Source organism: Cibotium barometz, chromosome 30, assembly GCF_041138505.1.
Source record: "Cibotium barometz isolate CiBa-2024 chromosome 30, ASM4113850v1, whole genome shotgun sequence".
NCBI lineage: Eukaryota > Viridiplantae > Streptophyta > Polypodiopsida > Cyatheales > Cibotiaceae > Cibotium > Cibotium barometz.
In genome coordinates, this window is record NC_141075.1 from 1,679,845 (window position 1) to 1,694,421 (window position 14,577).

The 14,577-nt window shown below is 43.8% G+C and overlaps 1 protein-coding gene across 1 annotated transcript in view; it reads left to right on the forward strand.

Annotated features, from left to right (window-relative positions):
* The first annotated feature begins 3,383 nt into the window (after positions 1-3,383).
* Positions 3,384-14,577, forward strand: part of ARF3 (ADP-ribosylation factor 3) — a 40,978-nt gene continuing 29,784 nt past the window's right edge. Inside the window, exons 1-2 of the mRNA XM_086823767.1 lie at positions 3,384-3,676; positions 3,757-3,795. Of these exons, the coding sequence (XP_086679893.1) occupies positions 3,574-3,676; positions 3,757-3,795 (142 nt within the window). The 5' untranslated portion in view covers positions 3,384-3,573. The remainder of the gene's footprint in view (positions 3,677-3,756; positions 3,796-14,577) is intronic.

Consider the following 14,577-nt stretch of genomic DNA (forward strand, 5'->3'; position numbering starts at 1 on the left):
AGATATATGTGTGCCCTTTTTTGCCAAAATTAATAGCACGTCACAAAAAGTTACATTAAAAAGTAAAAAAGTACAACTTTCCTCTAATATGAATTGTCTGAAAGGTCGTGTGATACACAATCTCTTTTGGAAGAAAAGATAACCACATCATAGCATGAATAATCACCAATAGGGTTCCAATTATTATCTCTAAGTTTAATCCAAACCTCAGAAAAATTTGGGTCCATATCATAGGATTCTCTCATAGGACTCAATGGCTCACTTTGAATAACATAAATGTTGTGAACACTAAGACGTCTACTTAAAGTATCTATCACAACATTTTCTTTGCTTGGATGATATTGAATCATGGGTTGAAAACTTTGGATAAATGAAGCCCATTTTATATGTTGATCAGAGATCAATGGTGGGTCAACAAATGACAAATGCTTTGTTGGTCTATCTTGATTAAGAATTCAGATCCCATTAAATAATGTTTCCAAAGTCTTAAAGCACAAACAACATCAGCTAATTCCTTGTTATATGTACTATAATTTCTTTCTACTGGTTTAAGCTTAGAACTTAAGAAATGGGATGTCCATCTTGCATAAGAATAGCACCAAAGCCTTGTCCACTTACATCAGTAAACTACAATAAATAATATATTTTGGTAGTGTAAGAATTAATGCATGAGTCAATGCTTTCTGAAGTTCATTAGAAGGAACAATCATGTCTACTAGTCTAATCAAAATGTTTAGCTTTCTTAAGGAATTCGTTTAAAGGATGTGCAATATATGCAAAATTTCTATAACAAACTTCTTATAGTAGTACATAATACAAGAAAAGATTAGCACGACACTCTCTTATGCTCAAAATAGAGTGTCCATAAATTTGAGGCTAGGGTTAAAGCATATCTTACTTACAAAATATTAAAGTTCAAGTCTAAGCTTGATAAACTAAGGCTTTTCAAAATAAATCAAAATGTGCACAAGCTAGCACATGTATAGACAAAGCTTGTTTACAAAAATGTGTGCCAAGTAACAAAATTGTGTGAATTCTCCTCAATATTCAGAATCCACTTCACCTATAAAATAACCAAAAATAATTTGGTAAACAAGTATTTCATAAGTATACAAACTATAACCACACACATGTTTGCCAGGAGTAAGTAACTCGTGAATCACCCTTCCATACAAACCAAACTGTAACAAACATTGGAGGCCCCAACCATACGTCAATATACACCAATCGTATTAATATTTATAATGGCATCACCCATGATATTAACATGATTTGGCTTGATGCAAAGATAATCCAAGTGTCCCCGAATTATCTAAGAGGGTAGAATAATATTTTTAAGAGGGCTCAAAATATATTTCTATAACATTTTGAAAATGCTATACAATGGACCAAAGAATGCAAGAAAAATAATTATAAATAAATATTAATTATAATCTTTTCAAAACATGCACAAAATATACAAAATCCAAAAAATTGACAAGTATCTGATCATTATACTTACTTGTGGCTTGCATGATATCCTCCTTTATGCAGTTCACATAGCCAAAAATACAAAATAAAACACATAAATTCATAAAAACTCAGCACATCACAAAGCCATCAACCAACGAGTTTCACAACTTTGAGATATTAATTCACTCTGATAAAACAAGATACAATGTAAGTGCACATAGGCACGAGGCTATCGCATGGCAACGACACCCAAAAAAGTTTATCCTTATTAACGAGAGGGTCATTAAGGCACTTACCATAGTGCTGATTACTTAACGTCATAGTGGCAAAAGAAAAATGTACTTGCACTCCACTTGTTGTCATGTCGTATAGTGGTCTTTAATCTTGGAGTATGGAGCAATCTTGGATGGAGGGCTATGTGGGAACCCTTTATTACATAACACGCTAGCCTCACACACTCTCACGATAGAAATAGATAGAGAAGCACCCTACTGCATAAGCATGCAGCAGCAATCCCAGGAAAGTACACTTTAGTTTGGATAATGGGATTACGTCTTTTTCATAAGCAAAGACCTTTTATACATGACCACTTTTTTACATATGGCTATTTAATACTATGCTTATAGGGTGCTTGTGGTCCAAAACTACTATATATGCTTAGAATCTCCCAACAAATCAAGCATAAAAAGAACATAGATGAAGTCAACATAGAATACAATGTCATTCAAGTTGCTGAAGTTTCCAAACTAGAAGGCCCATGTTAATGGTATTGAGACCCATGATGAAGTTTGATTCTAGCTCCCTTGTAGACCATCACTAAATACTTTTGATATTTTGCTAGTTATAGTCACTAAATACTTTTGATATTTTGCTAGTTATAGTCACTTGCAATACGCCGGTCAAAGGAGAAGCAACAATCAAATGTAATGGTGGAAGCAACTCTTGATGATGCTCCAAAAGAACATCTTTTCTAGATACAATGATGTCTATGATCATGTTATGTCTCATGTCATGTTGATGTAATGATCTCTAGGCACCGATAATGTAGGCTAAGTGATGTATATGCGTCTCCATAAAGGAGGGGCAAATATGTCATGTTATGTATGTCACATTACTCTCTTGGGATGAGACCCATTTGGGAACCAAGGGGGGGGGGTATTTGAAATGTGGTGCCAATCATGTTGATTTTTATTGTGATTTATCGTCGTGAATATAAAATCACGTCGTTTTTTATTGTGAGTACAAAATTACGTCGATTTTTATCATGATAGTATCAATCACATTGATCAAGATAAGATAAGGTTTACTATTTTTAGCCTCATAATCTCGAAAATCGCGAACCAGAATCTTAGAAAGATAATCACATGCGTGATCACCAAAAAAGTTTGGGAAACTCGTGCGCCTTAATTTCGTTGTCAAAGTTCTTGGACATGCAATGCTTAATCCTGTGATGAATTTGGCACATATAAGGCTGTAGTCCTTTTTTTCCCAGTGAAAATCCCAGACGCAACAGATCTCACACTGTGGCTAAAAGCGTTGCTTGGGGGCTGTTTTGTAGTTGGTGTGCAAAAAGTTGACTATGGCTTTTTTGAAGTGATATTCACATATCCGTAATACAAGCAAACACTATTGAAAAAATCGCCTTTGTTTTACGGTTAGCAACTAGTGCATGCCTACCCTTGGCTATGCCAATAAGGCACAAGTGTCCTGTATGGGTGGAGGTAGTTGACCTCCCGCAGTATTGCCGGGCTGCACTATCATCTCTTGAAGTCTTTTCATCAATCCTCAATTATCTCAATTAAATCTCTGACATTCCCTCAATCACACTAGAATCTGTTAATCAACCTACATGGCTCATGACATCACCATACTTACATCTTTCTTTTTTTTCATCCTCATTTATCTTTTACATTGACCAACAACTTCAACCTTGGGTGGCCTCCCCTTGATCAACACTCACCAAAAAAAAGAAACGAAAAAAAATTTATGCGACTGAGACGTAAAACCCGACAATAAGTTCACGCAGGTCCAGCGAGCTGTCATTACGATCTCCACCACAGCAGAAAAAAGGAAGAAAGAAAAGAGTCAGAGGGAGAGCGAGCGATCCAAGCGTGCGGGCGAATGGGGATTTTCATGTCCCGGATTTTGGCGTCTCTGTTCGGAGAGAAAGAGGCTCGCATTCTGGTGCTGGGGCTGGACAATGCCGGCAAGACAACCATCCTCTGTATCCTTCCTTTTTGTCTTCTGCGCGCGCAGATCTGGCCTTGCAGATGCCCATAGTTTCCCTTAACCTGCTACGCTCAGACCGTCTGCAAGTTGGCGAGGTAGTATCCACCATACCAAGTAAGCTCTTTGCTTTCCTCTTATCTATTGTATTCTTCTGTCGGAGAGCGGAAGCCGGAGCCTTGTAAAGCTAGTTTTTAGAGCCACTTAGATGTGTTCTACATGTCAAGTGCTTTTGTCCTCATCACCTAATCAAACCTATATACAGACAAACTTATTCTAGGAACGCGTACACAAGCAGAAAGGGAAAACAGTAGGAGTGAAGGAATAAGGCTCCACAAGTGATGAGATGTGGGGCCAAGGGCATGTGCCCCAACTGGGACTCAATTGCCTGCTTGGCTTCTTTCTTGTGGAGTAGTTTGCTGAACAATTTGCAGTGAAAGGCCTGAAAGCTTGCAACTGTATATATGGGGTTCATGTGAACCCTCATCATTGTTTCTTGAATCTGCAACCAGGCCCGAGCAACTGTGGGATTTTTGATATACGAGAACTGCAAATAGGCTGGAAACTGCTTAGGGAGATGGTTGCCTGAATGGCTGGGGGCTGCTTCCTTGCACATGCAGCCTGGCTAGTCTGAGTGGTTGATCAGGGTGTTATTTGGGTAACGATACATTCATTCTTGTTTTGGATTAGCTTGATCGGTGGAGTGGTGACTGTTATTTTATGGGTCGCATGTTTCAGCCTTGCATCTGGAGAAAATAACGGAAACAAACATGAGAATTGATCGACTGCGTGCTCCTCTAAAAGGGGTGGTTGCTGCCTCTATTTGGGCTTTTTTGCTGACCTTTTGGGGTGGCCGGTGACATCTTCATCTACTAGTTTATTATCATCACCTATTTCTCTTCTTAAGCAACTTACATGAAACACTAGTAGATGTACTCTTTGCTAGCGCCAATTCATCAGCAATCTCATCTTTCTGTTGGACCACAATATCTAGGTGATAGCTTTGCATGTTTGTGTCTTCATCCTATTCATGTGGTGCCTTGTATGGGCACCTCAAATTTGCCTAAAAACTGGCTGGCCATACACAACCCAAAACACAGTTGAATCCTCTGTAAAACAGGTTGGCCAAGTTGTAGAGGTAGGTGTATCACACACCCATGCAATCCTGGTCCACTATGCTAGGTTGTGATAGAGATTTGGGCTTGGATTTTGGGTGTCGAGATGCTATGCTACTTGATTTATACAACATGAGCGGGTTTTCTTGATATCTTGTCTTGTGTGATTTATGTTGTCTTTGTGTGTTGCTTGGAAAATGTATTGCCTGTACGAACTATCTATTTTTGTGGACATTAATGCATGTGGAATGTCCATGGGCCTCAGGGATGCTTGAGAATACCCAGGATCAGTCATCACATAATTATGGCTCAATGTCACAAGAATGTTAGGGTTAGGTGTGTGTGTCCCGCACATGGATGTAACCCTCTTGAATGATGTATTGATGTTCAGAGAACTTATAAGGCTAGTAGTCGGGTGAGCAGGCATCTGTCAGTCATTGGTTCACATGCTTCCCGCACTTGGATGACACATGGACATATCTGAACAAGTAGGTGCAGGACTCGGAGTGGAAACTGGTCCCATGTGAGCCCCAATTGGGGACGAGTCAGCAAGGGTTCCACTCTAAGCGTCCAAGGTCAGGTGTACAAGTCATGTACATGGTCTTGGTCAAGTGTGCAAGTCCTGCACATGAAGCAGCTCTAGTCCGTATTGTGAGTCACCCTTTGGAATGATGTAGGGGTGAACCGGGATCTGCGTGGGACACCAGTCTTAGGTTTAGATTTGGAACATATGTGGTTTAGGGTATGTGGGCATGTGAGTAGAAGGGGAAGCCCTGGGGGCCACCCCAAAAGGGTTTAAGATCCTTGCCTACAAAGGGGCTAGCTGCACTAAGCATCCAAGGTTAGGTGTACAAGTCCCAGGAGTACATGGTCTTGGTTAGGTGTGCAACTCCCGCACATGAAGCAGTGCCAATCCGTTTTGTGAATCACCCTTTGGAATGATGTAGAGGTGAACCGGGCTTTGGACACCAGTCTTATGTTTAGATTTGGAGCATACTTGGTTTAGGGTACGTGGACATGACAATGACATGTAGGTAGAAGGGGCAGCCCTTGTGGTCCACCCTGAAAGGGTTTACACCCTTGCCTACAAAGGGGGTAGCCCTTGTGGGCCCTTCTAGGGGCCAAGGAGGCCAACAACCTTGTTTAGCTGGGCAGGTTGTCGGCTAGGCCTAGAAGGCCTGGGTAGCAAGGCGGCCAGGCCTAGAAGGGCCAGGGGTCAGGTCGGCCAGCCCTTATGGCTTTGACCAAACGCTTCACAGCTTGCCAATGCTTTGATGGTGTGCTGTGCATAAACTTACTCAATTGAGATCATAGTTGTTTCTCGTACGCGTACGAATAGGTTCGTACGGTACGGTACGAGTGGTACGATACGGTACGATTTTTTTTCTCCCAAAAAACCATTTTTCCTTGAAATTTTTTTTTCCAAATGCTTTAAAAAAATATAGAAACCTTGCTTTACGAAGATCCCAAATGCTCGCAATACTTCGCAACTTTTGTGTCCACTCAGTATTCCATATGGGGTTGTTGAGAGACCTAAAAAATCTGGCGAGGTAGACTTGTAATGTACACTTGATTGGTAGGATGAGAGAATCTTGCTACATCACTTGGGGATCCTTGGTATAGGTAGGCTAGACAATTAGATTCTCAAGTTATGTACGAGGGAGAAGATTTGGACATGGCCATTTTGATCTAGAGAGGAGTCCCTAACATTATCACCCTAGATGCACTCCTTGTATTTGTGCAAGGACGGTCCCTTAGTCATAAACGCTACACTGGGAGACCTTTGGTATTGCATTACCCATCCAAGTTCTTTTTTGGAGACAATCGGGAGATCCAACCGGGAGAGACACATATCCATGTTCTGGTTCCTCAAGCAGCACTGTAGACTCCTCCCCTCCCAACCTTCCCTCACATTCAAGCTTGAAGCTCCATAGGTTGTAAGTGTAAAAAATAAAAACCGTATTTTATCGTACGGTATCCGAAAATTTCATATCGTACCAGAAATTCCCGTTCGGTATCGTATCGTACGGTATCGTATTTTTGTACCGTGACAACCATGATTGAGATGCCCAATTTTGTACGTCTAGCCTTATATTACACAAATATATGAGGCAGCCCATAGCTTGGCTATAATATGTGCTATCAAAAGGCTCTCCTGCATCATACATGCTTAGCCTAAGTCGGAATTCTATCGGAGTAGAAATAGGCTTGCAATCTTGAAATTTAAACCTTTCCAACAGTCCCTTTATGTACTTGGACTGAAGTAGCACAATGCCCTCGTCTGTTTGCATAAACTGCATGCCCAAATAAAAGTGCAATAGGTCGAGATTGGACAGGAGGCCTATATATCTTCTTGGAATGCTGTGTTTTATACTCATTTGTCCTAGTGAGTATCATGTCATCCACATAGAGGATGACCATGTAATATGCGAAAGCTTTGGAGAAGAATCGGTAACTTCAATACTCAGAATTCAGCACTCTTTTCGCGACGGAAATTAACGCACAAACTGAAAGGAGATGTGCAGAAAATAGAGAGAAGGGAGAGATGGAGAGGACACAATATTGGGTCCCAATTACCCTCTGTAGGGCCTCCACCACGGATGGTGTATTTGCTTTATTAGAATGATGTGAATCTGAAAAGAAAATACAGAATTCTTGACCTTTCTTGGCTGGGAAATCCCTACCCTTGACCTTCAGATTCCACCCCTTTGCTTAGCAATTCCCTTGGCTTGTCTAGCCCTTGATTTGCTTGAGCTCTTGGTGAATAATGAGATGAATGAATGGGATTATGGGCTAAGCCTTTTATACTACTCCTCATGAGCAGTCGGCCAGCATACATCCAGGCGGCAAGCATAAAAGTCCCACGACTTATGCAAATTCAGCAATAAATGCTAAAATAAATCCCATAAATGCTGCGTTTTATTCCTAGTCTGCATTCCAATGACTGGGCAAGCCTTTTGCACACATCCCAAGGGCTGGGCAGCCTGTATGGGCTGCCCCATACTTGCCCTACAGCCATGTAAAGGCTGTAAATTCCTGGAATTTGCCTTATTCCCTAGGGCTGTCCTACATCCCTTCCATGGCTGGTGGGTTCGGCTTGGGCCTTCCTGGCCCTCATGGGGGTGGTTCCACACCATTCCCATGCCCACACTAAGATCCGGGGTAGTCCTATGGGCTGGTCCCTTGTCCTAAACACTAACTACTCAATGATCTGGGATCCGGTACCATACCAGATACACATAATCCATAGTCACAAGGAACGGGGGACGGGGACGGGGACGGGACGGGGGACGGCCATAAGTAGGGAACGGGGACCGCGGGGGGGGGACGGCACTCAAAAAATACTTTTTTTTAAAAGTTTTTCTATTCTACACTTGTTCTACTTTGGAAGTACATCAAAATGAGCACAAATTTACATAAAATGGTAAGCTTTTGAGTCATATTAACAAAATACGCCAATCAAAGAGTGAAGGCGTTGACGGTTGATTGTATTAATAATTAAGTAGATACAAAATATGAGAGAGAAAGAAAGAAAGAAAGCTGTATTAACGTCTACTAGAGAGAGAGAGAGAGAGAGAGAGAGAGAGAGAGAGAGAGAGAGAGAGAGAGAGGCCTAGAGGCTTGGAAGTTGGAAGACTCAAGAGGCTTGAGAGAGAGAGAGAGAGAGAGAGAGAGAGAGAGTCTAGATAGTAGAGAGTAGGGTCTTGTGTGAGAGGCTTGGAAGTTGGAAGTTACTAAGTTAGAAGAAGCTTAAGGGAGAGAGACTAGAGAGAGAGAGTTGCTTGAACTTTGAAAACTTGAAGGGGTGTGTGTGTGCTTGTAGCCTTGTAGCCTTGTTCTTATATAGATATTAGATAGGCAAGAGAGAGAGGCAAGGGCAAGAGAGAGAGAGAGAGAGAGAGGCAAGGGCCAAGCCTCAAGGGCCAAGGCCCAAGGCCCCAAGGTTCAACCCTAAAGGCCAAACCTCAAGGCAAGAGAGAGGCAAGGCCCAAGCCTCAAAGGCTCAAGGCCTTCCCAAACGGCCTAGCCAAACGAATAGAAACAGCCAAGACAAACGGCTAGAAATGGCCCCGCAAATGGCTAGAAACGGGCAAAAGAAACTAGTTTGACTGCGTAGAATGGCTCCCTGCCGTCCCCGTTCCTATTGCCGTCCCCGTTCCTACCGCTGTCCCTTGTGAGGGACGCCTCCAGGGGGGACGTTCGACCGTCCCTTGCCGTCCCCATTCCTGAACCGTCCCGACTCGGCGTCCCTCCGTTCCAACAGTCCGTCCCTTCCGTCCCTTGTGACTATGACAGAATCATTGACATCATTCTAGAGGGGGACTCACAGCGCGGACTGGCACTGTTTCATGTGCAGGACAGTGTACACCTGACCTTAGACTCCTGTGCAGGACAATGCACACCTGACCTCGGACAATTGAGATGGATCCTTGGCTGACTCGTCCCAGACTGGGCTCACATGGGACCAGTTCACCATCCTAGGTCCTGCATCTTCTGTACAGAAATGTCTATGTGGCATCCAAGTGCGCGATGCACGTGACATCCCTTTCTACTTAACTTGACGGAAGCTGCACAGCCTCCAAATAATCCGTCAATAACGCCGGATAGTCTTCGAAAAATTCTGCGTCGAGCCATACCGCTTCATGAGTTCCTCGGTCCTGAAACTTCGTGAGGAACTGTCGTAGTCTTCGGCTTGAGCCATGCTTGAAACGGTGTAGAAGGATTTGTTCTGGAACCATAACTTCTGCTATGCCCACACTTCATCTTCTTTGTCACGAGGGTGCACTAGCTCCTCCATGCGAATCTCAACCTTGAAAGTGTCGGGATTGATCTCATTGATTGCTTTTATGTTCTTCTTTGGTTCAGCCGAGAGCTCCTGTACTCAGCCGACAGCATCTTCAGGTCATCTCCAAGTCCCCACTGCACATTGTGCTCCATGTCCTAGCTTTAATCTGTCTTTCTTGGCTGCCCCTTCTAGATTAGCCCTGAGAATGTACATGAGCATGTCATGCACATGACATCCCCCTCTGCTAAACTTGATGACGGGAATCTAACCTGTTCTTGGATGACTGTCATCATCCCAATCTTTTCCCGAAGTCCCTCTATCATCCATCCATCTCTGGCAACCCTTTTCTCTGAAGTCCTGGCTTGGTCTCCAAAACCACTCTGCCTCTGAATAAGAGCTATGCATCTGTTTCCTCCAGTCCCCAATCCATTCTTGCCCTGACTTTGAACACTGTCTTGGTCTTCATTCTTGAGAAATGAGTCTAGCACTCTCACATCACCCCTTGGAGAAAAATCCTCCCTTGGGACCGTTGCCCGAGAACTTATCTGACTCACAGGACTGCCATCCCCTCTGGCTTTGTGGAACACCACCAACAAACTTCTTGGGAGCTCTTCTCGATTCTGTGTTCCTTGCCTTGAGCTTCGTATCCGTGTACTTTCTTGTACCTTGGACTTGTACACCATCATATGTGACTGATTCAGTGTTTAGCTTTGCTGAGCTTGATGCTTTGATACCAATGTAACACGTGGAAGCTCTGAGGGTCTTCTTTCAGCCCTAAACACCAGTGGCAACATGCTGATGCAAAACGCAGACATGAAGAGAGAGTAGAGAGAGAAAGATATGCTGGAAATTTAGTATATATCATATAGTACAAAAAGGTACTTTTCTACAGCCCTAGGTTGCCTTATACAAAAGGTGAGACACCCAAAATCTGTCCCTAAATGGGACCCTAAGGACCCAACTCATAAAGAGTTGAATGATTCTAATGATGAGCCTCTTTGTCTATTTATAGGCCTTTGGATTCCTTGGGGAACTGGCCGACCAGTAGTCCCTAATCCCTAAATGGAGATGCGCCTGCCGCCTCAGCCGACAGCTTCTATGTTCTTCTTTGGTTCAGCCGACAGCATCTTCAGGTCATCTCCAAGTCCCCACTACACACTGTGCTCCATGTCCTAGCTTTAATCTATCTTTCTTGGCTGCCCCTTCTGGATTAGCCCTGAGAATGTACATGAGCATGTCATGCACATGACACCTGGGATCTCTATCCCCAACAATGGACTTAGGCATACCATGATGCTTGAATATGTGAGCAAGGAAAAGCTTCACCATATGATGAACTTTAATGGTTTTCTTGACGGGCAAAAAGTGAGCTTGCTTGCTAAACCTGTCAACTATGGTCCAAATAGCATCATTTCCATGCTGGGATCTGAAGGAGATAGCACAGGCGGAAGCATAAACAGTAAACATATTACGATGGCAATGGCCAGCAACTAAGTGTTAAACTATGTGCAAGGGAAATGGATGATGGAGTGAATAATGGGGAACTCCTTATATAGTGCATTAGTGAGCTGGCCGACTGCTCACAGGACAAATAAATAGGAGAAATACAATAAAATGCCAGATAAATGGTAGAAGCCCCAGAACACTGAGATGCACAATTCTAACTTCCCCTCTGCAGCTCAAAGTGTGCAAGAGTTGGAAGAAGATGAGTCGATGAAGATTCAACCATGGAGCCTCCAGCACCGCGAATATTGAAATCACCTCGAAGAGAGCACCCACAAACTTCTTTCCTTGAAACAAGATGTAACTATGAACAACAAGGAACTTTGCTTGGCCACGAATTCCTACACAAGTGTGCAGTGAACTCCACAAATAGATGATGAGCTGCTGGACACACCGTGCCCATAATCCCCAACAGTGGATGGAACACATCATGTCCCAAAAGCCTCGAACAATGAGCTTGGAACAGATTTGGTTCATAATCTCTGCTGTACCAAAGATAACCCTGTCCTGTCAGATGTCTAATGCTTGGAACTCCAAATCACAGTCCCCATGCACCAGTAGGTGGAGCTGTAATCAGTCCCCTCTCCCGCTCACAAGCCTCTTCTGGTTGGAAGCACATGGGGGGAAACTGCATGTGTACTAGAGAAGCACACTATCCGGGGTTTCCTGAGCAGCACCTTGGGAGCCCTAGAAGTGATACTAGAATCTGTATCACTATCTTGTGTCATGTCTTTGCCTTTTCTCTGAGATGAAGTCTTGCCCTTTGTCACGACCTTGTGTTCTTCTCTGGAAAGTATGTAGGTGTGCACGGGGACATGATGGACAGTGTGAATGGCATCGGTTTGGGAGTTAAAAAAGACTCAAGGTTTTAACAAGGTTATTTTTATTCAACCCATGTGGAAAAGGGGTTTAAAACCTTTAAAAATAAAACAATACCCTTTATGGAGGGATCGTGGCCCATATGCTATTATGGGGGGCCCATGCTCTTTTTGGAGGCGCCGGCTGCATCTGCACATGGGTGTGCTTTTTCTTGGGAAGGCTGGCACACTGCAGCTACACGCTTCTCTCTTGGTGAAAAGCAAGGCGGGCAGGGCTGGAGCTTCAAGTGTGTGCTTTTTCGCTTTCTCTAAGGGCAATTGTGGGTTGGACTGCACGTGGGCTGAACTGAGAAGCAGGACTGTGCAGCACTCCTCTCTCCCTCTTTGCAACAGGCTGGCGACTGGTGTGGGCTGCAGAAAAACACAGGATTGCAGGGGCAAGAAGCGCAAGGCTGGATGGTGCTCTCCCTCTCTCGTGGTCGGCGGCTGCAGGAGGTGTAGTACGACAAGAGGTGGGGCTGAACAGGGCACACGCGCTTTCTCCCTCTTTGCAACAGGCCGGTGGGCTGGTCAGCAGGGAGGCAGGGCTGAACTGCGTTTTCTCTCTCCTTTGGAAGGGGGGACGGGCAGACTGCAGGCCAGCGCACAGAGTTGAACATGCTCTTCTCTCTCTCTCTCTCTCTCATTTGGAAGGGGGCCGGGCAGAACTGCAGGAGGACCAGAGGACTGTTTTTGAAACTGTTTATGGGCTCTTTTGGTTGGCTGCAAATTCAGCTATGTGCTTGGGTTTCCGGCTGCAAGTACAAGTCACTTGGATGTATTTCTTGGCATGGATGGCTGCATGCTCATGGAGCAGATTGTTTTCTTCTTGCTGGAAAGGAACAGAGGGACCTACAGTTATGAGCATCTCTATGTTTCCAGATGTTTCATGAGGGAACATGTAACTAGATGTATGCCGTTGTTGGCACTGTGGTTGAATGGTGTTGTGAATGGTTCTGTATGGAAACAAGACAAAGGTTTCAAGGGGAAACATGCCTAAGGGTTTCATGTGGAAACAGGTCGTAGGTTTCTCGAGGAAACATGTTTTTGGTTTGGCCAAGAGATAGGTCACATGCAGGCAGAGGGTACAGGAATGGACACATGTTTGGTACATCCTTGCTGCTGATTGGACAGGGGTTTTGGAATCCATGACTGAGATGGATAGTACCCTTGGAAGGCAGAGAGGGTTGGTACAAGTGTGTCGACTGTGTGGTATGCTTTGCTGTGATGCGAGTTCTCTTTTGGGAAATAGTTTGGAGTCGTCGTCGTGATGCAGGAGCATTGGATGTGTTAGGGTGTGATGCTGTTCATAGGGCGAGAGGCTATGGATGGTTGTGGCAGCCCTGATCATAGGAGAAAGCTTCTATATGCAGACTCAATGTGTGGAAGTCTTTTGATGTGAACATTTGATGTGAACAATGGCTGGACTTGTTTGTGGATGCCGAGTGGATATAAAGCCATGATGCAAGGTCTTTGCAGGCTTCAGGAGTTCTACTGTGACGGCTGAGTTTCCAGCCTTATTAAAATCAAGCCTCTTATAATCAATTAAAGAAATACCGCAAGGGGTTGTCAGAATACGCAGCGGAGATGATGACCAAATCTGGGAACACAAGAGCAAAAACGCAGGCAGAACAACAGCACAAGAGAGAGAGAGAGATGTAGGCGTGTAACTTTGCTCTATATACACAAGAAGATCCCGAGAAATGATACAAATGAGGTATGGGGGCTGGGGTCCTATATATACCTCCCTAGAGGGCAGTCGGCCAGCATCAGGAGTGCCCACGACTGATAAAAAAGACCCACGACTGCATAAATGCAGTCGGCCAGCAAACTGGTGCCCACGACTGATGAAAACTAGTCGGCCAGCAGCAAGAGTGCCCACGACTCCCAAATACCCACTAAAGCCCCCCCCCCCCCCCCCCCTAATTCTTTCCAAAACGTTGTACAATGCTTGAGGAAACAAGCGATTGAATGCCCAACGCAAGGACGCGGCAGACCGTACACCGGTTGAGTATCCACCAATTTCGAGGCGTTGCAAAAGACTCTTCGTGCCACTTAGGACCACACATTTGCTGGCTGAATGCTGAAGAGTATCCCCAATGTTTGCCTAGAATGAATAGCATGACTACTATCTTCAAACAAGCAATATAATATTACCTTATTAAATTTATTCTGATTCAAGTGCCATTATCCTCATGTATAATCTTGGATACGTATATCCCACATGTGACCCCTACTCTCCAAGGTGGTTCCAAACGTTCTGTACTGTACGGATCCGTACGTACTGTACGTTGTTTGGTACGGAAAAAATTTTAAGGTATGTAAAAATACGTACCATTGGTAAAAATACATAAAATCTCAGAAATTTCAGCCACCTACATAAAATTTTAATCCATGTCCACATTGACATATAAAACTTTCGAAATAGAGACACAACAAGGTCAAAAACCTACTAATTCAAAAGTGAGAAATTAGAATCACAAGTCAATGCATGATTGCTCTGACAAATTCAATGCACAATGCCATACAATTTCAATCAGGATTCAGCAATCATGCAATGCATAATATTTAGTGGGCAGCTCAGCTGAGAGAGAGAGAGAGAGAGAGAGAGAGAGAGAGAGAGAGAGAGAGAGAGAGA